Source organism: Muntiacus reevesi, chromosome 6, assembly GCF_963930625.1.
Source record: "Muntiacus reevesi chromosome 6, mMunRee1.1, whole genome shotgun sequence".
In the NCBI taxonomy this organism is placed as follows: Eukaryota; Metazoa; Chordata; class Mammalia; order Artiodactyla; family Cervidae; genus Muntiacus; species Muntiacus reevesi.
This window is the reverse complement of record NC_089254.1, coordinates 24,924,537-24,949,969: the sequence shown is the minus strand read 5'-3', so window position 1 is coordinate 24,949,969 and position 25,433 is coordinate 24,924,537. Positions and strand designations below refer to the sequence as shown.

The 25,433-nt window shown below is 36.2% G+C and overlaps 1 protein-coding gene across 2 annotated transcripts in view; it reads left to right on the top strand.

The window, feature by feature from the left end:
- The window catches only part of SNX13 (sorting nexin 13), a 141,610-nt gene extending 122,772 nt beyond the window's left edge, over positions 1–18,838 (top strand). For both annotated transcript variants that reach the window (XM_065938699.1, XM_065938700.1), the window contains exons 20-26: positions 743–853; positions 5,565–5,726; positions 7,171–7,242; positions 9,770–9,915; positions 10,178–10,246; positions 11,871–11,983; positions 15,324–18,838. In XM_065938699.1, the coding sequence (XP_065794771.1) occupies positions 743–853; positions 5,565–5,726; positions 7,171–7,242; positions 9,770–9,915; positions 10,178–10,246; positions 11,871–11,983; positions 15,324–15,571 (921 nt within the window). In that variant the 3' untranslated portion in view covers positions 15,572–18,838. The remainder of the gene's footprint in view (positions 1–742; positions 854–5,564; positions 5,727–7,170; positions 7,243–9,769; positions 9,916–10,177; positions 10,247–11,870; positions 11,984–15,323) is intronic.
- The last annotated feature ends 6,595 nt before the right edge of the window (positions 18,839–25,433 follow it).

Below are 25,433 nucleotides of genomic sequence, written 5' to 3'. Positions count from 1 at the left end.
TACAGTTTATGGAAAGGATAGGAAAAACATATAAATCTGCTGTTATTCACCTTTGTCTTCTGGCTTAAGGCTAAATGATATTATTTATATGACTTGTCAGACATTTTGATTTTTTAGAATGTATTTACTTTAGCTGCATTAAAATCTGTATCAGCTATTTATAAAATTTAGAAAATAAGCACCTTTTTTGAAATCTGGTGCCATAAATGTATGTTTTAGTTGTGACTGTACTGTCTGTGTCTTAGCTAATGATCTCAATATGACAAAACATGTTTCATTGAAGGAATTAAGCTAGAATATTAGACTATATCATGTTGTAAAGGCAACATTTTGTTTTGGGCCCTCTTTATAATGCTTAAAAGTTTTAACTTTAATTGTTTTATGTACTTTCCATTAATGGTAACCTTAAAATTAGAATGTGAATAACATTGCAGTTTACTACTCTGGATCTTATTAGTTGTAAGCTATAAAACCTGAAAATGGAATAGTAAATAACATCTTGGGAAATTCCCTGGTAATCCAGTGGTTAGGACTTCACACTTCCACTGCAGGGGGATCTAAGAGCCCACATGCTACGTGGAGAGGCTAAAGTAGATAGATAAAAAATAGATAAATGTGTTAAATTTTAAAAAATAGCAACACTTTTTACTATAGATTCTTACCTTTCTAGCAGATGACATTGTAAGCAGTAGCTGTTTCCAGTACCCTATCAGTATAAGCTGCCTCTTACTTTTCCTGTTAGTTACTGCTGACTCCGGAGATGATGAAGGCGTCCCCAGCCCTGGCTCACTGTGTGTGTGATTTCCTTGAGAACAAAGCCTACAGTAAAGGGAAGGGGGACTTCGCTCGCAAGGTGAGCTGACCATCGCGCTGGCTTTCCTCGTGGGTCTGGTTTCTTCTTTTGTTCTCAGTAAAAGAAGATGATTTATACTTAAGTGTATGTTTTAAAAGTAGAAATTTTATTAAATGTTCTTTGGCATCTTCTGTGCTTTATCAAAGAATCAGACATGTCTGAGTGACTGAGCATCTGATGCTTTATCAAACCTACTATATCTAGGCATATCTAATAAACTCCTGTATTTACATGTAGGTTAAAATCCAGCAGTAGCTGGAAAGGGGAGGGGGAAAAAAAAGCTTTGTTTCTGAAATGATGCTTTAAGGAAAGTTGGCCTAAGACAAGCCACAGGCTTTCATTAGTTTAAGGAGCTGTTAATACTTCTTATTGGGAGGAAATGTCTTTTAATTGGAGTAAGGATAGTAAAAATGTTAAGTAGACTCTGTCCCTGAAAGTATTTATGCCTTTTGAGTGAAATAGTTATTATTTAAATTTATAAGGACACAGGCCTATTCTGGAAATAATATGCTAGGTTAAGACAATAAATTGGTTTGAGTAATAAATTGGTCAAGTTGGGTGAGAAAGCTCACTGGGTGAGAAGGCAAGCAGTGGAATCAGGCAGCCTCTGGTTCACATTCCTGCTCTGCCATTTACTAGTTGTGGCCTGCAGAATGTCACTTGGCCTCTGGGCCTTTAGTTTCCTCAAGATTGAAGGTGTTAATCCCCAATTTAGAGCATGTGTGAATCACGAAATAATCTACATATGACAGTGCCTGTCTGAGTCAGTGTTGGCTCTTAGAAGTAGTAACAATAGTAACAGGAGCTGCAGCATTAGTTGGGGAAACTGTATGTAGGAATTCTGTTTATTATTTTTGCAACTTTTTAAAAGTCTGAAGTTTTTTCAAAATGAAAATTAAACGACTTTCCCACCTCTCATCCCCTATAAAAAGACTAACTGGGAATTGGTACAACTAAGTAAGAATTAACAACTGTAAGAACTTCAGATGATCTCTCAAGGATACCATGGTTTAATATCCAAGTGAATGTTAACATTTCTAAATGGAATGTTTTATTTTGATAAGAAATTCTAGGTTATGTATTTTATAATGGTGGGGGGGGAAATATGGTGACCTTATCTTTGTATTTCATGATTGAAGTGATTGAGTTTTAATTCCAACTCTAGAATGGCTTTATTGTCAATAGAGATGCATGGCAATATTCCATCTTTTTTATGTTTGCCTTAGTTTATCTCTTAAGATTGCATCTATTTGAGATAAATTATAAATTAATAAAAGCCTTTTGACATAAAAGAAGCATTATATTGTTTAGTCACTAAGTTTTGTCCAACTCTGTGACTCCATGGACTGTAGCATGCCAGGCTTCCCTGTCCTTCACTATCTCCTGGAGTTTGCTCAAACTCATGTCCATTGAGTCAATGATACCATCCAACCATTTCATTCTCTGTAGCCCTTTTTTTCCTCCTGCCCTCAATGTTTCCCAGCATCAGGGTCTTTTCCAGTCAGTTCTTCCCATCAGGTGGCCAAAGTATTGGAGCTTCGGCTTCAGCATCAGTCTTTCCAGTGATGTTCAGGGTTGATTTCCTCCAGGATTGACTGGTTTGAGCATTATATTACACATAGGCAATTTCTTTTTTACCACCCTACAGTAGCGTGTGTATGTGTTTGTATGTATGTGTTTATCTCCAAATAGTTACATGTCACTCTTTAAAAAAATTACTACTAGAATCTAAAAATCCTTTTGAGTCACTTCTGGGAATCCAAAGTAACATACATTTTCATAATTAATATGATTAATAATCATATTAATAATTACTGAGTTCATCTTGACCTCTTTCAGATTATCGGGATAATTTTCATGAATATCAAGAGGAGTTTTCAGTTACATTTCCTTTTTGGATAAATTATAGTTTAATATTTTCCTTAATTATATTTCACTGGAAATTAAATAGCTATTGGAGAAAATAATCTGCAAACATTTTATCAGTGGCTAATCAGAGCTTGAGAAATAATACTTTATAACACATTATCTTGGTCACACAATTTGCCTAGCTTTGCAAAATTTATGGGTCTAGTTCCTAGAAGGAGTAATAGACAAGTAGTCTTCCTCTATGCACACAGTATCTTTCCAGTTTTTTTTTTTTTATCATAGTGTGATGGCATTTTTAAGCTGTAAGTAGGGACCTAAATTTAAATTAAAATTCCCTCGTTTGCATTTTTAACCGATACAAATAACTGAGATGACAATTGAATGAACAGCTAACATCTATTAAAGTCTGGCTAAGTGTACACTTTTGCAGGCAATCAATAATTTACTCGTCTGCTTGGTAATTTGCAATTGTCTTTTTTTTTTTTTTGCTTTAAACATCTGTTTTTAGACAAATCTTGCTTCTGGAAATGTTATCTTGTGATAGACTGATTTTATACTTCTAAAATTCTACTTTTTTCAGAGTTGAGAGACATAATCAACCCTGAGGTTTTTCCATGCTCCTTTGCTCCCTCCACTCTCCTCCACCAATACAGATGTTTAAACTTTACCCTCAGAAATTGGAGGGTGAAAAAACAGGAACAAAAAGGGAAATGGATTCTGAAGGTCTAGGACTAGTGTTCAGACAACTATTTTTAATTATTATGTAACTCATGGTATAGATTTAAGTTCTCTTATTTTGAAAGAGTTTTAGTGGTAGTTAGCCTCATGCCTGGGCTTCCCAGGAGGCGCTAGTGGTAAAGAACCTGCCTGCCAATGTAGCAGGCATAAGAAATGTGGATTCGATCCCTGGTGGGGGAAGATCCCCTGAAGGAAGGCATGGCAACCCACTCCAGTATTCTTGCCTGGAGAATTCCTTGGACAGAGAAGCCTGGTGGGCTACTGTCCATGGGGTCACAAAGAGTCGGACATGACTGAAGCAAATTAGCATAGCATAGCCTCATGCCTGGATAGCAATTGAGGTTGTATTCATTTAACCAACTTAAGATTGTATTAGCTGAACCCATGTTTCCACTGTGAAGTGTAAGATATATAAAATTTTAAAACACTTTTGATGGTGTTCAAACAATTTTTAATGTAAGTTATAGATTCAAGTGAAATTCATGCCTTTTTTGCTTCTGAAATTCTACCTTATCTGTGAACATTAAAACTTACTAGAATGGTGGCCATTTTTCCTAAAGTTGTACATTTTAAGTGTGGTATTCTCATGTTTATCTCTCTTAAGATTTCTTGTGTTCTAAAACACGTGGCAGTAGTGTCAGTATAGAAGTGATGTCCTGAATAATTTGAACACACTATTCTGGTTAACTGAAAATTACTATTGTATATAGAATTAGAATTACACACATACATATATATTATAATTTTACACCCAAATATGTATATGTATATATAATTTTGCACACAAGTGCACATGCACACATGATGGTTAACTTCTTCTTTTTATCCTTTTTAATCTCTGTATCTCTTCATCAGTGGTAGCAGTTTTCAAGCCTTTCTTCCTCATTTCTCACCTTTGGTTCTACTGTGAATTTGTGGTACTGTGACAGTGTCCCTCCTAAAGGTTGTATTTTCCAGCAAGCATATCTGTAAGACTGTTGTCCCTGCTTAAGCCAAGGAATTGTTAAAACTTTTACACTTATCTTGAAATTCACTTTTTGTTGTTATTGTTTATTACAGTACCTATTTCACCTTTTCTGGTTTTCTTGTTCGAAATCATGAAAGCATATTAAATAATTTTATTAATATCTATTAACATGTTTCTTAAACATGGGGTTCAGTGTTTTTTGCTATGATTGCTATTGTGTTTCTTTTCTTCTTGCATGGAACATAATTTGTTTCTGTGGTAGTTTTTATAAGATTCAACACTTTGTGGAAAATATTCTTAGGGTTGTTCGACTTTGGTTTTGTGTCTGGTTTTTGTTTTCTCTTTTCCTTCCTTTCCTCCTCCTCTCCCTCCCTCCTCTATTTCTTTCATTTGTTTTGTTTGTTTTTATCTGTTAAAATTCAAGATCCATATGCATCTACTTTGGGTTCTTTATTAGATGGCTCTCCCTGTCTTAATTGAAACTATCTGGCATCTATTACAGTCAGAATGTCAATTTTAAAGCTTCCTATCCCTCTGAGATTATTTCTTTATATATCTCTTAGCATATTTTCTTTATGGTTTTTCTATTCTGCCCTAGTAAAATATGGCTCTCATGTCTGATTTGCAGCTTCTCTTTTTCCTAATAGATTCCAGATTCCTTCCATAGATTCTAATTAGTATGAAACCTATCCTAAAAATTACTTTGTTAAATCAATCTTAATTATTTGAGCTTTCTGTTTGTTTATTGTATCTGCTCATTTACTTTTCAGTATTGCTCAGAATATCTATGTGATTGTTGCCTTGAATCATGGCAGAAGTATGTTATGGCTGTTTATACTTGGTTAACTTTCTGTTTGGGAAAACTCTTCAATTTTTTCAAAGCTTTTCTTAGTAAGAAGGCAACCGAAGGTTAATATTCATTTTCTTCCAGTAAATATATCACTTGTATATTTGTGTCTGAAAATACATTTTAAAGACACTGAAGACAACAGTGCGGTACTTTTAAAAGGCAAAGAGTTATTATAGATTGGAAAGTTATTACACCTTTCGTGTGTTGCACTTGGTATTCTGAGGCTTCTGAGTTGAATAATAAACCTGATACAGTGAAGTCATGATATAATATCTTTTTCCCTTTAGATGGACACATTTGTAAATCCACTTCGAAATTCTATGAGGAATGTTTCAAATGCAGTCAAATCCCTTCCTGATAGCTTGGCGGAGGGAATGACTAAAATGTCAGACAACATGGGCAAAATGTCAGAAAGATTAGGTCAAGATATAAGGCAATCATTTTTCAAGGTAAGAAGATGTTTTCTGTAATGTCTGAAAGAAATGATTTTTAGGTCAACTAAGATTTACTGAGCTCCTGCTTAGGTTTACCTTATTTCTCTTTGTAAGTCCAAAGCTCTCTAGACACAAAAAGAATTAAAAAGCTAAAGAGAATTAATTATCAGAAGTGGATACTGTAAAATGTGCTCACTTCTCAGTCTCTAGTGCAATACAATTTAAAAATTCATTTAAAGCACATTTAAAGTTAGTGAAATTAACATTCTTTGTACTGTTTTATCCCATTATACCATATTCATTCTATAATGTTAAAATTTATAGCAAAACAGGTACGTGCTATTGTGTAAATCATACTGGTATACATCAGCAAACATAAAATTTCTCCTGAGTCACATGATTAAGATTCACGATATGAAAGGCAGGAAGAGTCTTTCCACATCATCAGTCCTTAGTGTGTAGATACCTGTGAGAGGAACAGAGGAGTTTGCTTGGAAGCATTTTCATTATGCTAGTAGTAGATCCTGGTGAATCAAGTAGTTTTTTGTTTCCTAATGTACATTTAAAAAAATAATTTCAACCTAGTTATTTAAAGTTATAATCAAGACTATGAAAGAAATCATGTAGGTATTAGAACTTTCTATTTATTAGATCATGTTTCAATGAAGAGGAAGTATATATAAACACAGATAGATTTATTTATTGTAAGAGACAATTCCTAAAATATAGTGTGTGTAAATCATACTCTGCCGTCAACTCTCATGTCTTCTCTGATGCTCCATCTGAATTTCTAATCATGGGGCAGTGCCCCAACACTGAAGTGAGGGTTGTCTGGTGCCACTTCTGCCCGTAACTACCCATGTGATTTGGTACAGAAGTCACTGAATGTTGCAGGCTTCTTTTTCCTGACCTGTGATGTGCAGGGGTATAACAGGTGATCATGGTGGTCCTTCCTGTACTGAGAAATGATTACCAGCTGGCACTGGTCTTTCTGTCCCTTTTCTCAATAACTTACATTATGTGACAATTACTTAATTAGTTTCTTTCAGCCTGTTACCATACTGCAAGGCTCTTTATGATAGAAGGAAAAAGGTTGTAGTTCTGTTCTCTGACTGTGCTATTCACTTTTGTCTTGAAATCATTTAACGTTTCTTAGCTTTAAATTCTAAAAAGTATGGAGGTTTGAATGAGTAATATCTCCTTCCAACTCAAAATGAATCCTTTTTTTTTTAAAGGAAAAAATCTGTTGATAATGAAATAATTGCTCTTTTATATTTGGTTTTTAATTTTGGATTGTTAATACCTTGTTAATGCTCTATAAATTTTGTTTATCTATTGTCCCCAGAATCAAATCTAATGCTCTTTATTATATTTGACACTCGTTTCAGTTTATTATCTTGTGTTCTTTTATTTTCTGCGTTAGTGTGTTTACTTTGTTCTTCTTTTTTTTTAATACTAGGTTCCTCCTTTAATTCCAAAGACTGATTCAGATCCTGAACATTGTCGAGTCTCAGCTCAACTTGATGATACTGTGAGTTAATTTTTGTTTTGGTAGCAGTCAATTGGAATTCCAATCATACTTTGCAGATCTTTTTAACTTTCTAATGAAGTATAATATGTATATGTCATTAATGTACTCATATTTTAAACGTTAAGTTTGATGAATTCTTACCAACTGAACATACCCAGTAACCAGCACTATAAACAGGAAGCAGAAGGTTGCCAGTACCCCAGAGAGCCCCTAATGCTCTCCTCCTGTCACTGTCCTCTCCCCTGCCAAGGGTAGCCACTATCCCGACTTCTGCCCTGCTTTATACTTTATGTAGATGAAACTGTAAGGTGTGTACTCCTTTCAGTCTGGCTTTTTGTTCAACATTGTGGTAGTCTTCCATGTTGTTCTGTGTGATTGTGGTTTCTTCATTCTTGTGGCCTTACAGTACCACATTTTGTAAATATAATACAATTTATTTGCTGTGTTATGAACAGTACTCCTATAAACATTTTGGTACATATCTTTTGATAAAATAAATATGTACACATTTCTCTTTCTACTCAGAAATGGAATTGCTTGGTCAGAGGTTATGAATATATTCAGTTTTAAAAGATACTCTCAAGTAGTTTTCCACACTGTTTACCACTTACATTACCATCAGCAATGCTTGAGAATTTCAATGGTTCACAGCCTGCCAAAATTCAATATGTTTATGTTATACCTTTTTAATTTTAGCCATTCCGGTTGTCATATCTCATATGGATTTACATTTCTCTGATGACTGTTAAAATTGTGAACCTCTTTTCGTAAGTCTGTTGTCCACTTGAGTGTCCTGTCTTATATGTCTAGTCCTTGCCCCCATTTTTCTGTTGGCTTGGCTGTCTGTCTTTGTCTTTGATTAGTAAGAGTATGTTGTATAATCTGAGTGTCGGTTATTTGTCAGATACAAGTATTTGTATATTGTAAATACCTTCCACTTTGTGTGCTTTTATTCTCTGTGTATAATCTGTGTCTACTGCAAGGTCACATAGATGTTCTCCTGTGCTTTTCTTCAAGGATCATTTTTCTTTACCATGCCAAAACTTAGGTTTGCCATCCATCTAGAATTGATTGTTGCGTGTAGAATGATGTAGGAGTCCAGCTAACCTAAGCACTATTCACTGAGAAGGCCTGCTTTCCCAGTGTGTGTTTCTCCCTTGTTACAAGTTAGATTATTTTATGTATTTGAGCGTATGCTTTATATTCTGTCCTATTATGCAGATTTATTTTAAAGTTATAATTATCCCCCTTCAGTTTCTCATTCGATTTCTTTACAGTAAACTGTCTTAAACAAAGATAAAATTTTTGTTTTTTCAAGAACATTTTAGAATGTTTATTATGTGTTGTACTGTTATAATATCATAACATTATACCTTTCATTAAGTGTTTATAATTTATTAGAATTGTTATGTGGCACTAAACTCATGAATATACTTGATCAGAGAATAAAGCAGTATTGAGAGTAGATAAGCCATGAACTTTTGATATGTAAAGAGAAGGCACACTTGATGCATGAGACAAGTGCTCAGGGCTGGTGCACTGGGAAGACCCAGAGGGATGGGATGGGGAGGGAGGAAGGAGGGGGGTCGGGATGGCGAACACATGTAAATCCATGGCTGATTCATGTCAGTGTATGGCAAAAACCACTACAATATTGTAAAGTAACTAGCCTCCGACTAATAAAAATAAATGGAAAAAAAATAAAGAAAATGTTTACAACACAGTGAAAAATGAATGACTCATGCTGTTTTCTCAGTATTCAAATTACAACATTGATGAGAAAATAGAAAAGAGTAGCTTAGTGATCAAAGAATTATACAGTTACTAGCAGTTTTGTTACAGTTCTAGATCTGCACCTTTCTTGTTTTATCTATATATTTCCACATCAAAGCATTCTCATTGTCTTTCTTTACTTTTTATATATTTAATTGAATATGCCAATGATAAAAGTGTACAAATTTTTACTTGTTAAAAATTAAAAGAAAATTCTAGTAATTTAGCCGCCTTTTGTAATGTTAGCTGTGTACTGGATTTTATTTCAGGTTCTTTATTGTGAGAATACCTAATATGTACAACTCACTAACCAAGCAAAGCAAAATGTGCTGTGTAGATTTTATTTTGTTCCATTGAATAAAAAGAAATGTTGAGAATATCTTGTCCTTTTGAAAAAGCTGCTCCATAGAATAGGCAGAGAGGCTAGCTAGCATGTATTATAAACTAACAGAGAGTCTACTAAAAGATCCCAAATCCTAAGGTCATCATGAATCCACTTTGAGAAGTTTTTTCAGTGCAGCTTTGGAGTTTACTCATCATTGTAGATTTGTCAAATTCTGTTTTCTGTCAAAACAGATGTTAAAAGTATTTTTTGCTAAATTAGAATAAAAAGTCAGTAATAAAGGCTATAGTATAACTTGTTCTCCAGCCTGTAAATAGTAGTAATCATTTGGTAAAAGCAACAAAGTTAGCCATTCACAAGAGATAGATAACTCAAATAAATGTATCTTATTTCTTCCCATTATTTTCTCAGGTGGATGATAATATTCCTCTTAGGGTAATGCTGCTTCTCATGGATGAAGTGTTCGACTTAAAAGAGAGAAATCAGTGGTTGCGAAGGAATATAAAAAACCTACTTCAACAACTTATAAGAGCTACATATGGTGATACTATTAATAGGTACCACTTTTTAAAACAAAAAACTACTTAGAGCTGATCTTACTTAGCTTTTAAAGTTTTACTTTTAGAAGTAGACTGCCCAAACTTTTGTAGCAGAATTTCTTTCTGTGGGCCTTTGAAAAAGGTTATTGAAGCATTCTATTGCTCTCAGAGATAATCTACACACAAATTAAGTTGCTTACTCCATGAAAGAAGTAATGTTATTTTTTTGATTCACCTTCTAAAATCTTGACCTTACTCATTTAAATTTCTTTACTTTCAGAAAAATAGTTGACCATGTTGATTGGATGACCTCACCAGAGCAAGTAGCCGACTTAGTGAAACGTTTCAGGTATGTCTTAAGACACAGTCACTTCCTGCGGGTAGCACAGAGTTGAGCATTGTTATCACTAAGTTTTATCACGTTCCTTTTCTTCCTGGCCGTCACATTGGTTTCAGTCATCACTGATGAGCAAAAAGACTTGTAAAATTATAGTAAACACTTATCCCTTGGACCTATTGCTCTTTGTTTTCTTTAGAACCAGAATAGAAAAAAATTGTAAATGAAAAAGCTTTTAGATCTTAGGCTACATTTTATCACAGTAATGTGGCTTTAAAATAATTGAAATATTAGTATAGACATGGCATGGTCATATAATCAGATTACCTAGATTTGGAGATTAATTTTTCTCAGTTGTATTTGCTAACTTTGATTTTAAGTGAGATATTTTAGAAATTTGTCTCTGACCATGGTCTAAATTTTTATTTAGACCCTTTTGTTTATTTTATTTTTATTTAGACTCTTTTATTTAGAACCTCTGAAAAGGTTAAAATTAAGAGCAGTGATACTCCAGTTCATATGTCAATTCTCCAAGAATATTCTCAGCCCCTTCTCTGTGTCTAGCCCTCTTAACTGGGGACTGAGAGGTAAGATTCAGTCCCTTCAAGGAATGCATGGCATGGCAGAGGAATAAACATCTTTTCTAACAGTGAGAGATAAACAGAACACAGATATACCTGGCATCATGTCCTTTGAAGTAACAGAAACAAGAAGGCAGCTATTGATATTGTACAATATTTATTTGGCACTATCCAACTACTTTACTATGGCCACTTTCTGATTTTATCCTCATTTACGAGATAGGGATTTTGGTTTCCATTTTGTTACAAGGAAACTGAGAATTTGAGAAGTTCAGCAGCTTGCCCAAAGGCTCACATGCTAGAAAGTTGGGGAAACAAATTTCTCTAATCTGAAGCTGAGTTTCTCATCACTGTACCATATTGTTTCTAAAAGCTGGACTGCCTTCCCAGGCATGTTCTTTCTGTTTCAGGGTGGGTAAATGTTGTTCCTCTGGAGCACTGATTCTCAACCTTGCCTTGCACTTTGGAATCACTTGAACAGCTTTAAAAACTACTGATCCTTAGGTCCTATTTGCAAAGAGTCTGACTTAATGCATCTGGTGAAAGGCCTGGATGTTGAGTGTTTAAAGCTCCCAGGTGTTCCTAATGTGCAGTCAGTTAAGAACTGTTCTGCACAGGCTCTCTCTGAGACCAGATCCCCAGGTAGAAGCTTAGTTATTGTGCTTTAATTCCTCTCTTTGGCTTGAAGAACTAGGGAACAGTGATCAGCACACTGTAAAGTAAAAAAGAATGGATTATGTAGGTGAATTATATGGATTATATGGATTAATAGATTATATAGGTGTGTTGTTGTAATCAACACAGCTATAAGATGTGGGTACAGTTACTCCAGGGCATACTTTTGTTATTTTTTTCTTGTGTATATCCTTTTACACATAAAATTAAACCCTGCACTTAGTTACTATCTGTTTATTATCACACCTATATAGAATTTCAGAAATGTTTCCTTTTTCTGTTTGCGTTTGTGTTTTCTGTAGAAAATTGGAATAATTTTACCAACTTGTATCATTAGAAAATGAAAATGTTTACAAAATTTATTTAATCTTCTTAAATAGGGATGCCTTTTGGCCAAATGGCATTTTAGCCGAGACTATCCCGTGCAGAGATAAAGGTATTCGAATGAGAACAAGAGTTGCAGGGAAAACTAAATTACTTTCTATTATGCCAGGTAAGTGAACATTTTTAGCATAAATCTCAATTTGTACTTTCGAATTTATGGCATGCATTGAGCATGCCAAATTTAGCTGCCTTTTGACTATAATAATTTACCATTTGATGGCTTATATACTAGGAGGCATTGTGCTAGTCATTTCTCATATATGTTTAACTAATCCTCATAACAATATTGGAGAAGAAAATGGCACCCCACTCCACTACTCTTGCCTGGAAAATTCCATGGATAGAGGAGCCTGGTAGGCTACAGTCCATGGGGTCACAAAGAGTCAGACACAACTGAGCGACTTCACTTTCTTTCTTTCTATAGTTCCTTTTGGAGAAGGAAATGGCAACCCACTCCAGTGTTCTTGCCTGGAGAATCCCATGGACAGAGGGGCCTGCTGTGCTGCGGTCTATATGGGGTTGCAAAGAGTCAGACACGACTAGGCAACTAACACACACACAATATTATAAAGTTAGGAAGCTGTTAACATCACAGCTTTAAATATGAGGGAAAAAATCAGCTCAAAGGGGTTAAGTGTAAATACCAAATAGATGGTAAAGAATCTGCCTGCAATGCAGGAGACTGGGGTTCGATCCCTGGATCAGGCAGATCCCTTGGAGAAGGCAGTGGCCACCTACTCCAGTATTCTTGCCTGGAGAATTCCATAGACAGAGCAGCCTGGTGGGCTACAGTCCACAGGGTCACAAAGAGTTGAACACGGCTGAGCAACTAAAACACACACACCGAGGTTTAAAGAGTGAGTATTGGAGCTCTGACTTAGCTTTGAGTTCCTTGAAACCACTGTATTCAATAAAAGTTATACTTTTAACCACTTTACTTTGCTGTCTTGAAACATTTTAAGAATAAAGTTGATGATAAAATCTGTGACAGGTGAAAGTGAAAGTCACTCAGTTGTGTCTGATTCTTTGTGACCCTGTAGACTATACAGTCCCTGGAATTCTCCAGGCCAGAATACTGGAATGGGTAGCCTTTCCATTCTCCAGGGGATGTCCACAACCCAGGGATCGAATCCAGCTCTCCTGCATTGCAGGCGAATTCTTTACCAGCTGAGCCACAAGGGAAGCCCCAGAATTATGGGAGTGGGTAGCCTCTCCCTTCTCCAGGGGATCTCCGCAACCCAGGAATCAAACAAGGGTCTCCTGAATTGCAGGCAGATTCTTTACCAACTGAGCTATCAGGGAAGCCCATGACAGATAAAAGGGCTAATAATAAGGTATAATGAAGTATGAGGTTTTCAGAAAGAATATTTGTTCTGTTTAGGAGAACAAACATTTTTTCAAAGAATCCCTTTGAAACAACTGATTGGTCCATGCTTAATCTCTGCCAAAATGTGATCCTAAAGAAAGTATACATAGTGGCATTCTTTTGGTGTAATTTGAATTATTTTAGAACTCTGCTGTCTCACTAACTTAGATATTTACTTTGTCCATTTGCCGTCTCTCAGTAAGAGAAGTTTTGTTTGGTTGGGTGGTTGATTTCTCCTATGGTGATAAATGTCTTTTAAAATACCTAGATATCTCTTCTCCACGTTTTAATTATGGATGTAGGAAATACAAAAATATTTAAGTTCTCAATATCTATTTCTTTTCCTATAATTTTGTTTTTCTTTAAACCTAATTTTCACTATAGATTTTAATCAACTTTCTCTTCTGTCCATTAAATTGGATATTTGCCACATGGATATTTATTTCACCCTATAGACTATACTGTTGCATTTGGAGATAAAAAGCAAGTTATAGAAATAACATGTTAGAAAAGTAAAGAGAAACAGTAGCCTAGGATATTAATATACTTTTGGAATAAACCAGATGGTGCTTTAGGTGGACTCAGTTATGGAGTAGAAAGAAATCTTAATGCATTTATACAATAAATATTTATTGAGAGCATTTCATGAGCCAGACACTATTCTTTACACTGATCTTTGCCTCCTTAGAGTTTACATTCTACTAGGGGGACACAGTTGACATACAAAAGAAATAGATGAAGCACAGTATATTGGATAGTGCTAAGGAGCTGAGGAGACAGACAGTGCAGGAAAATGGAAGTGGCAGGTGAGTTGCAGTTGTGAGTGGATGACACTTACATGAAGACTTGAAGGAAGTGAGGAAAGATATAAAAGTAGGTATTTTTATATATACAGAATTCTTCACCTGTTTTTTAGTGAATTTAAAAACTAATTGCTTAAAATTATATTGTACCCTAGTTAGAAACATACTTTTTGGGAGTTGCATGTTTCTTTTGAAAGCAATAAAGTATTGTTTTGGGGGCCCTGTTTATAAATTAGTTAAGAATGATCCTACTTAATTATAAATAATTAAGAATGATGTTCCCATACTCAAGTGTCTCTAGTAACTTCATGTTGCCTGTGAGTAAACTCCAAATGTGTTCACCCTGCCAGCTGCAGCACTGTCAGTTTTCCATTCTTTTCACCACTTTCTCTGACAGGAATCCTAAAATTGAGCCAAACCGTACTACCCCATTTCTTGAGCCCGTCTTGTTTGTTTGTTTGTTTGTTTTCCCCACTTAGTGCTCATTTCCTTATTCATGTTCTTAAATCCTTTATCTGTTTGTACCAATCAGATTCTGCCAGTGCACTGTTAGTGTGTTGTGAGTTTTTTTAAATCAGAGATCAAGTTTCCACATTTCTTTGTAGTACTTCTCTTTGTGCATTAGATGGAGAATATTTGTATAGTGTTTTAGAGCTTATAGATCACTTTTCACTTTATCTCATCAAAGCTTTTAAATTCTCACAATAATAATGATATTGGTTATTAAAAATTCCTGTTTTACAGGTGAGGAAAGAAACTCAGGGTGGGTGAGTTATATAGGTATTAAGGGACAGGACTTCCCGGATGGCTCAGTGGTAAATAATCTGCCTGCCAATGCAGGAGACGCAGGAGACGTGGGTTCCATCCCTGTATCAGGACTATCCCATAGAGGAGGAAATGGCAACCCACTCAAGTATTCTTGCCTGGAAAATCCCACAGACAGAGGAGCCTGGTGGTCTGCCGTCCATGGGGTCATCAAGAGTCAGACACAGCTGAGTGACATTAAGAGACAAGATTTTAGCACTTAATTTTGGGTTTCTGAGTCTGGGTCCTGCTTTCTCTATTGTTGTATTGTCTCCCAATACCACAGAAGTGCGTGCATACTTGTGACGTATATAAGTTTTAAGTCAGTTATTAAACTTATATTAAGGTCATTCACTGAAATCTGGCTATTTATCAGTTACTCACATGTGTACTTTACATGTTTTAACTTGGAATACTTTTGGCCTTGTACTTTCTTTGAATAATGAATTGTGTTTATTTCCCCTCCACTTATTTAGATGAACTGAAGCACATTATTGGAGCTGAGACAACTCGGAAAGGTATTCTTCGTGTTTTTGAAATGTTTCAGCACAACCAGTTAAATAGGAGAATGGTTTATGTCTTTTTGGAAGGCTTTTTGGAAACCTTATTTCCACAGTATAAATTCCGTGAACTTTTCAACAAACTGCATTCACGGTCAAAGCAGATGCAAAAATATAAACAGAAACTTCAAACTACTCAAGCGCCTTCTTTACAGAAAAGGTGACACTCCAATCTCTGAAACTGGTGTTCATTTTGTCCAGGACTAATGGTATGGACGGATCTTCTGGGGCTTAACTCATATACTGTTGTGTCTGCACCAGTCTTTCTAGTGTCTCAGAATAGATTATTAATACATCCATATGACTGCCATTCTTCTCATCATTGTCTGTAATCCAGCCACTTGTACCAAGAGAGATTTCTGTGTCTTAAATGATTTGGTGCATATTTTTGCAACACTGAGAGGATACTGCCTACAGCTCAAGCAAGAATGACGTTGGTTTCTTCCGTTTCAAAGTAATCAGCATTCTCCAGCAATGACAAAGTGCCAGAGTGTATATATAAGAGCTAAGGAAAGCACAAAACAATGGTTCACAGATAAATTGGCTAATTTGTTTAACAGTGGGAAACTGTGCAATGTACTGTTTGGAGGGGTTCATTTTGCATAATGGTTTTGTATATCTTTGTCGGAATTTTGATATAGTGTAGATTAGCCAGGTGAATGATCTTTGAAACATCTGTTTCAGGTCTAGGGAAAATGACAGAATGCCCTTAAAGTATGAAGTGACTTTATATCCAAATTATACTTTTGTTTTCATGACATAGAAACCTAGTGTAAAATAAAACCAATCACAACCAAAGTTTGATTGGATTTGTTATTCATTGGCAGAAAACAGATTTTAAGTAATTCTTCTATGTCTTAAGGGCTCTATTTTGCTCTTATGGTACTCATAATTAAGTTTTATTTTGGCATTCTGTGTACAAAAAGAAGCATATGGTGGCTCTTAAGTTTTGAAGTTATTGCAGCTTTCTTTAAGAGATTACTGATTATATAATAGGGGCTAGAATTTGTTGAAAGAACTGCCAAATACTTCTTAAAATACAGAAATTTAAAAAATAAAAAGTACTCTGTTGAAAGTTACTCTATGATAATTTTAAATTGTGTGATCTAGACATACGTTAGGTGATTGCAAAAGTAGCAAATCAAAGGATTAAATGAGCTTATAAGTCATATGTAAACGTACAAATTCCTAAATCTATTACAGTGTACATATATGAAAATAAATAATGAAAACAGAACTATAATATTTTTTAAAATATGCTTTTATTTATATTTTGCATAATGTAAAATTCTACTAAATAAAGCAAGTTGGCAAAACCCCTCGGTGTATACATTTAAGTCCCTAAAATAATTTTATACCAACAATGAAATACCTTTTCCAGTTTTGGAGCTTCTGCATTTCCTATAGTTTTCTCAGTCTCCCATTTGTCCATCTTGGAAGTCTTCATATGTTTTATATGCAGGATTTCTGCATAGTTTAACTTCCACTGGCTAAGTGTTTGGGTATCTCAGCATTTTTTGTTTTAAAAATATTTAACACTAAAACCTTATAATAGTGAAGCTATTTATCAGACCACTGAGCCAAGATGCTGGTGTTAAAAGAACTTCCGGGTGCTTAAGATAAAGGGACAGAGTATTGGTATCCCAGTTGTTTGGGAGTTTTAAGATTGAAACAAGATGTTATTGTCTTGTTCTTGCTGAGATCCTACTTACGAAGCAAAGCCTGATAGAATAAAGCCTTCCTTTAAAGCTTTATGATAATAATCATATTTATTAATAATGCTGTTATGCATACTTACAGTTTGCATATATTCAGCCTGTGTTGCATGTCTTCAGGATTACATACATTAAATCCCTTTCATTTAAACTTCCAAATGAGAAAAGATCTTTATCGACTGTGGTGGAAGAAATAATATTTCTTCTCAATGTATCTTCCTGCCCCAGGCTTTAGAAGAAACATGTGAAACATGTCTGTAGGAAGCATCAGCATGGCCGTAAGTGCAATGATTTTCAGATACACCCCTGCCCATTCCCAGTGTATTTTTGACATAAGTAAATATTAAGAGTAAACAGGATTCATGTCAGAGTCTACTGTGTACATGTGAAAAAGCATTTCTAGATAATGTGAGGAGCGCTGGCCATCAACCAGGGAAAGGTCATGCAGGATCGCAGATTTTCATGAAGCCCTGCAAGATAACTGCAGTCATACCAAAAACTATTAGAGTAAATGGGTTTTTAAAATAATTTTTGTTTAAAAGAGTTTATATTTCAAAAGCAGAAATGTCAAATGGTAGTCTATGTAAACGGTTGTGCATCTTCTCTTTGCACATCTATGTTTTACATCAGAGAAAGCCGTGGTCATGCTAAAATTAGAGATACTTTTTGAGTGATTTGGTCGAGCTGTGTGTAAAATATTTAACCCATAAGTCAAGTACAGTGTACTATGTTTAATAAAGTTACTACATTTAATGCATTTATTGCATATATGAATATATACAGGAAGAGGCTTTATGTCTTCTGCTATTTGATTTTTGAATGTGTTTTTAAGTCAGTGGTGCCTTTAGGCAAGAACCTTCAAAATTAATCATTATTTGAGTTTTTCTGATTTTTCAGGTAACATAAACTATTTAGAAACCATCACTACTAACTTACAGTTCATTCCTCTAAAAAATTGATTGTATGATTTAAATATAATACTTAGATGGGCATTTCCTGTGATTAGGGTTTTCTGAATAGTTGCTGAAAACAATTGTGCCATTGACCAATGGATGCACTTGGTTAGCCTTAATTTTTATTTTAAGAAACATTTAAAACTTTCTTGAATATAGCAGTTCCTTCATTTAAGTTTGTGCTGCGGGTGTTTGGAAAAAAATCAAACAGTTAAGCGCTACTAGAAAGTGTACCAATTTTTTAAAAATTAAGAACAATATAAAATTTCACAATCTAAAATTTTAATTTGTGCAATATTTTCATTTAATGCATGTGTATTTGAGTAATTGTAAAATAAATGAATTTTTAATGTTTTGAGATCTAGTTAAACTGTCTTCTTAACCCAACAACTTACATTCCGTTGTTGCTGCATCCTTTTATTTAAGGACTTGTTTTAAAAGTCGTTTTGTCACTCCTTGTAAAATTATTTTGTTATTAGTAAATTTTGCTTATAGGAGCATGGCTCCTGTATTACAAGGGAAAAATATAAAGAGCACATTTTAGGATTACAATTGTTTAAAGATAACTTGTGCATATCATTGTACAATAAGTGTCAACTGTGTGCCTAACTATTCTATCAATACTTCTTTAACAAAGAAGAAACAGCAATCAGAATGTCAGTTATTTTTATTGAACTAAAAAGACTTAAAGTTTTATTTGGTTTGCATTATGTTTTGTCCATTAGAAAATACTAATAAAGTATTAACAAACCTTTTTGTTGAATTTTATTTCATAGTGATGCATTTTTATTACTTTCAAAAAGCACTTGTTCAGTTGTCTTACCTTTAGTATCTGTGTGTATTTTCCTTTCTTTTCAATTTGGAAATCAAGCAACTCAAGTTCCAGGTTGATGGATAAACTACTGGGTGATTACTGACTTTCTACAACAAACTAAATTTACTTTTTCCTTTCATGGGGCAAGTAATTTACTACCTCAACATTAAAGAAGCTTCTTTCTTCCCTACATACAAAATTATAATTTTCCCATAAAGGGAAAGATCTAGAAGTAATCCGTTAACAATTTTTGTTTGAGCTCATTTTAAATTCATAATATGCCTGCTATTGTGAGGTTTCAGTTTTAAAGGCAATAGATACAGTACTGTGCAGTGTAGCTCGGCCTCATTGGTGGTAGTATTTGCAGCCATCTTGGATCTAGATCCACAGGCTTCTCAGACATCAGTGTGATTACTCCTCCTCTAACAGGGGCAGTCATATTGTTTTTTGAAATACTTACTGTAAAATATTGACCCCTTTAAGATGTTCCTAAAGAAATAGTTTTATACTTCTATGTGACTTATGCAAATCTATGTATTATCCAAAACCCTGAAATCTTCCTTCACAATTCAAATGATTGTATCAAAGGTTCTAAAAAGTTACATAATAAAGAACCCTGTTTAACTTTGTTTTTCGAACTTCCCAAACTTAGTTAACTATAGAATCTTTTCTTAAAACTATCTTATTATGAATGGGTTTCCCAGGTGGCTCAGATGGTAAAGAATCTGCCTGCAATGCAGGAGACCTGGGTTCGATCCTTCGGTTGGGAAGATCCCCTGGAGAAGGGAATAGCTATCCACTCCAGTATTCTTGCCTGGAGAATTCCATGCACAGAGGAGCCTGGTGGGCTATAGTCCATGGGGTTTCAGAGAGTCGGACATGACTGGGCAACTAAGACTTCCTCTTCACTTCAGGGGAGAAGAAAGCAAAGTGAAGCCTTTTTAAATTAGGAAATAGAAAGGAGACAAGAAAACCAATGGATTTAGGACACAGTGTGTGGGGGGTTTTGTTTTCGTTTTTCTGACTTTTTTTAAACTTATCATTCCAATGCAGAGTTCAGTGTTTGAAAGAAAGGAGAATTTGAAAAATTAACGGCATATATTGAAGTTGAATTTGCCTCTGGGTACCAGAATAATGAATTCAGTGAGGGATAATAGAGTATTGTCTCATGAGGAGGAGGAAAGGTACTTGCCAAAGATCTTCCTGATATGATCAAAAAGCGAAGTGTTAGTTGCTGAGTCACATCCAACTCTTTGCAACCCAGTGGACTCTTTGTAAGCTGGCCAGGCTCCTCTGTCCATGGAATTGTCCAGGCAAGGACATTGGAGTGGTCAGCAAGAGGATCTTCCCAACCCAGGGGTTGAACCCAGGTTTCCTGCATTGCAGGCAGATTCTTTACCATTTGAGCCACCTGGGAAGCCTGATCAAAGAGTTGTTGTTCAGTCGCTCAGTCGTGTCCGACTCTGCGACCCCATGGACTGCAGCATGCCAGGCTTCCCTGTTCTTTAGCATCTCCCAGAACTTGCTCAAACTCATGTGCATCGAGTCGGTGATGCCATCCAACCATCTCATCCTCTGCTTCCAACCTTCTCCTCCTGCTTTCAGTCTTTCCCAGCATTAGGGTCTTTTCAAATGAGCTTTTTGCATCAGGTGGCCAAAGTATTGGAGCTTCAGCATCAGTCCTTTCGATGAATATTCAGGATTGATTTCCTTTAGGATTGACAGATTTGATCTTGCAGTCCAAGGTACTAGGAAATGCAAAGAAGAGAGAAATGGAATACAGGTCGACTTTTAAAATGTGTGTGAGACATTGATCCATGTATAATAGGGAGATGCTATGTTTGATCTAGGAACAAAGGCATCAGCCAACAACTTGGTATTTCATTTACACAAAAAAATTAATGGAATGAAAATTATACTTACTTTATCTGTTTACCAGTGCATGGTGTATGAGAATTGTATGAAATGTGATATTTTAATTAAGATGGTAAACATGAACTATTACATGTCATTGAGTGGAATAAAACAATAGGTCTACTTGTTTGTTGGAAAGCTCCAAGACTACCCCTTGATGATTCACTAGGAGGGCTCACAGGACTGTGCCTTTAGTCATAGAGTAAAGACTTCTTGCAGCAAAGCGATAGAGAGATCAACAGGAAAGGATGCACATGGCTAAGTTTGAGGGAAGCTGGCCACCAGCTTAGAAAGTTCTCTCCCAATGCAGTCTTGCAGGATATACTTAATTTCTCCCTAGCAATGACTTGTGACAATAGGTGTGAAACATGGTTGGTCAAGGAAGCTCCTTCAAGACTGCCTGACACATACCAAAATGCTGGAAGTGCATGTTCCACACGTAAACCATATGTTATGTACAAACAGTTTGCAAGTGGTGAGCCACTTTTATCAGTTTGGGGAATGGTAGGAATAGTCCTAAAATCTAAGTCCTCAAATACCCGATAACAAAGGCCAACGTCACAAGCAGACCTTTCAAAGGATGACAGTCATACCTGCTATGTTGACTCTTCTGCACAGCCGTATACCTTGATCCAAAGAAGTAGCTAGTAGAAGGTGATGAGTTGCACTGCAGATCTTTACGATTTATCCTTGTGAACAAGCCTAGAAGTGAAAACATGGCAGGATTTAGATTCAGGTGAAATGGTTATGCCAAACTAATCACAAACTAGCCAATCTAATCACACAGACCACAGTCTTGTCTAACTCAGTGAAACTAAGCCATGCTGTGTGGGGCCACCCAAGACGGACAGGTCATGGTGGAGAGGTCACACAGAATGTGGTCCACTGGAGAAGGGAATGGCAAACCACTTCAGTATTCTTGCCTTGAGAACCCCATGAACAGTATGAAAAGGCAAAATGATAGGATACTGAAAGAGGAACTCCCCAGGTTGGTAGGTGCCCAGTATGCTACTGGAGGTCAGTGGAGAAATAACTCCAGAAAGAATGAAGAGATGGAGCCAAAGCAAAAACAATACCCAGTTGTGGATGTGACTGGTGATACAAGCAAGGTCCGATGCTGTAAAGAGCAATCTGCATAGGAACCTGGAATGTTAGGTCCATGAATCAAGGCAAATTGGAAGTGGTCAAGCAGGAGATGGCAAGAGTGAATGTTGACATTCTAGGAATCAGAGAACTAAAATGGACTGAAATGGGTGAGTTTAACTTAGATGACCATTATATCTACTACTGTGGGCAGGAATCCCATATAAGAAATGGAGTAGCCCTCATGGTCAACAAAAGAGTCCAAAATGCAGTACTTCCATGCAGTCTCAAAAATGACACAATGATCTCTGTTTGTTTCCAAGGCAAACCATTCAATATCACGGTAATCCAAGTCTATGCCCCGACCAGTAATGCTGAAGAAGCTGAAGTTGAACGGTTCTATGAAGACCTACAAGACCTTTTAGAATTAACACCACAAAAAAGACGTCCTTTTCATTATAGGGGACTAGAATGCAAAAGTAGGAAGTCAAGAAACACTTGGAGTAACAGGCAAATTTGGCCTTGGAGTACGGAATGAAGCAGAGCAAAGGCTATTAGAGTTTTGCCAAGAGAACGCACTGGTCATAGCAAACACCCTCTTCCAACAACACAAGAGAAGACTACACATGGACATCACCAGATGGTCAACACTGAAATCAGATTGATTATATTCTTTGCAGCCAAAGATGGAGAAGCTCTATACAGTCAGCAAAAACAAGACCAGGGAATTGACTGTGGCTCAGATAATGAACTCCTTATTACCAAATTCAGACATAAATTGAAGAAAGTAGGGAAAACCACTAGACCATTCAGGTATGACCTAAATCAAATACCATATGACTATACAGTGAAAGTGAGAAATAGATTTAAGGGACTAGATCTGATAGAGTGCCTGATGAACTATGGATGGAGGTTCATGACGTTGTACAAGAGACAGAAATCAAGACCATCCCCATGGAAAAGAAATGCAAAAAGGCAAAATGGCTGTCTGAGGAGGCCTTACAAATAGGTGTGAAAAGAAGAGAAGTGAAAAGCAAAAGAGAAAAGGAAAGATAGTCCCATTTGAATGCTGAGTTCCAAAGAATAGCAAGGAGAGATAAGAAAGCCTTCCTCAGCAATCGATGCAAAGAAATAGAGGAAAACAACAGAATGGGAAACACTAGAGATCTCTTCAAGAAAATTAGAGATGCCAAGGGAACATTTCATGCAAAGATGGACTCAATAAAGGACAGAAATAGTATGGACCTAACAGAATCAGAAGATATTAAGAAGAGGTGGCAAGAATACACAAAAGAACTGTACAAAAAAGATCTTCATGACCCAGATAATCACGATGGTGTGATCACTCACCTAGAGCCAGACATCCTGGAATGTGAAGTCAGGTGGGCCTTAGAAAACATCACGATGAACAAAGCAAGTGGAGGTGGTGGAATTCCAGTTGAGCTATTTCAAATCCTGAAAGGTGATGCTGTGAAAGTGCTGCACTCAATATGCCAGCAAATATGGAAAACTCAGCAGTGGCCACAGGACTGGAAAAGATCAGTTTTCATTCCAATCCCAAAGAAAGGCAATCCCAAAGAATGCTCAAACTACCACACAATTGCACTCATCTCACACACTAGTAAAGTAACGTTCAAAATTCTCCAAGCCAGGCTTCAGAAATATGTGAACATGAACTACCAGATGTTCAAGCTGGTTTTAGAAAAGGCAGAGGAACCAGAGATCAAATTGCCAATATCTGCTGGATCATCGAAAAAGTGAAAGAGTTCCAAAAAAACATCTATTTCTGCTTTATTGACTATGCCAAAGCCTTTGACTGTGTGGATCACAATAAACTGTGGAAAATTCTGAAAGAGATGGGAATACCAGACCACCTGACCTGTTTCTTGAGAAACCTATATGCAGGTCAGGAAGCAAGTTAGAACTGGACATGGAACAACAGACTGGTTCCAAATAGGAAAAGGAGTACGTCAAGGCTGCATATTGTCACCCTGCTTATTTAACTTATATGCAGAGTACATCATGAGAAACGCTGGGCTGGAAGAAGAACAAGTGTGAATCAAGATTGCCGGGAGAAATATCAATAACCTCAGATATGCAGATGACACATCCTTATGGCAGAAAGTGAAGAGGAACTAAATAGCCCCTTGATGAAAGTGAAAAAGGAGAGTGAAAAGGTTGGCTTAAAGCTCAACATTCAGAAAACTAAGATCATGGCATCTGGTCCCATCACCTCATAGGAAATAGATGGGCAAACAGTGGAAACAGTGTCAGATTTTATTTTTGGGGGCTCCAAAATCACTGCAGATGGTGATTGCAGCCATGAAATTAAAAGATGCTTACTCCTTGGTAGGAAAGTTATGACCAACCTAGACAGCGTATTAAAAAGCAGAGACATTACTTTGCCAACAAAGGTTCGTCTAGTCAAGGCTACGGTTTTTCCAGTGGTCATGTATGGATGTGAGAGTTGGACTATAAAGAAAGCTGAACATCAAAAATTGATGCTTTTGAACTGTGGTGTTGGAGAAGACTCTTGAGAGTCCCTTGGACTGCGGAGATCCAACCAGTCTATCCTAAAGGAGATCAGTCCTGGGTGTTCATTGGAAGGACTGATGCTGAAGCTGAAACTCCAATACTTTGGCCACCTCATGTGAAGAGTTGAGTCATTGGAAAAGATCCTGATTCTGGGAGGGATTGGTGGCAGGAGGAGAAGGGGACAACAGAGGATGAGATGGCTGATGGCATCACCGACTCAATGGACATGAGTTTGAGTAATCTCTGGGAGTTGGTTATGGACAGGGAGGCCTGGCGTGCTGTGATTCATGGTTCGCAAAGATTCAGACATGACTGAGCGATTGAGCTGTACTGAAAGGGTTATGCAGGTGAAATAAAATGACTGTGATAATGTTATATGTTGCAATCCTAGAAGCTGCAGGAACCTATTTGTGTATTTCCAATAAGATTCCAGCAGTAAACAGTTTTATAGCACTTACTAATCAGTTTTTTGAGTTGGAGATACTAGTGATACTTTTCAGTTTATAGATGGGGAAACTGAAGCATACCAAAATTTTAGACCTTACAAGTGTTCAGGCTGAAATTTCAACTCAGGTGATTTAGTCTTTAACAGCATCGTCTTTTGAATCTGAAATTGGCTCAACTGGAATTCCATCACCTCCACTAGCTTTGTTTGTAGTGATGCTTCATAAGGTCCACTTGACTTCACATTCCAGGATGTCTGGCTCTAGGTGAGTGATCACACCTTTGTGGTTGTCTGGGTCATGAAGCTCTTTTTTGTATAGTTCTGTGTATTCTTTGCCACCTCTTCTTAATATCTTTTGCTTCTGTTGTTAGGCCCATACCATTTCTGTCCTTTATTGTGCCCATCTTTGTGTGAAATGTCTCTTATTTTCTTGAGATCTCCAGTCTTTTCCATTCTATTATTTTCCTCTATTTCTTTGCATTGATCACTGAGGAATGCTTTTTTTTTTTTTTTAATTTTTTTATTGAAGGATAATTGCTTTACAGAATTTTGTTGTTTTCTTTCAAA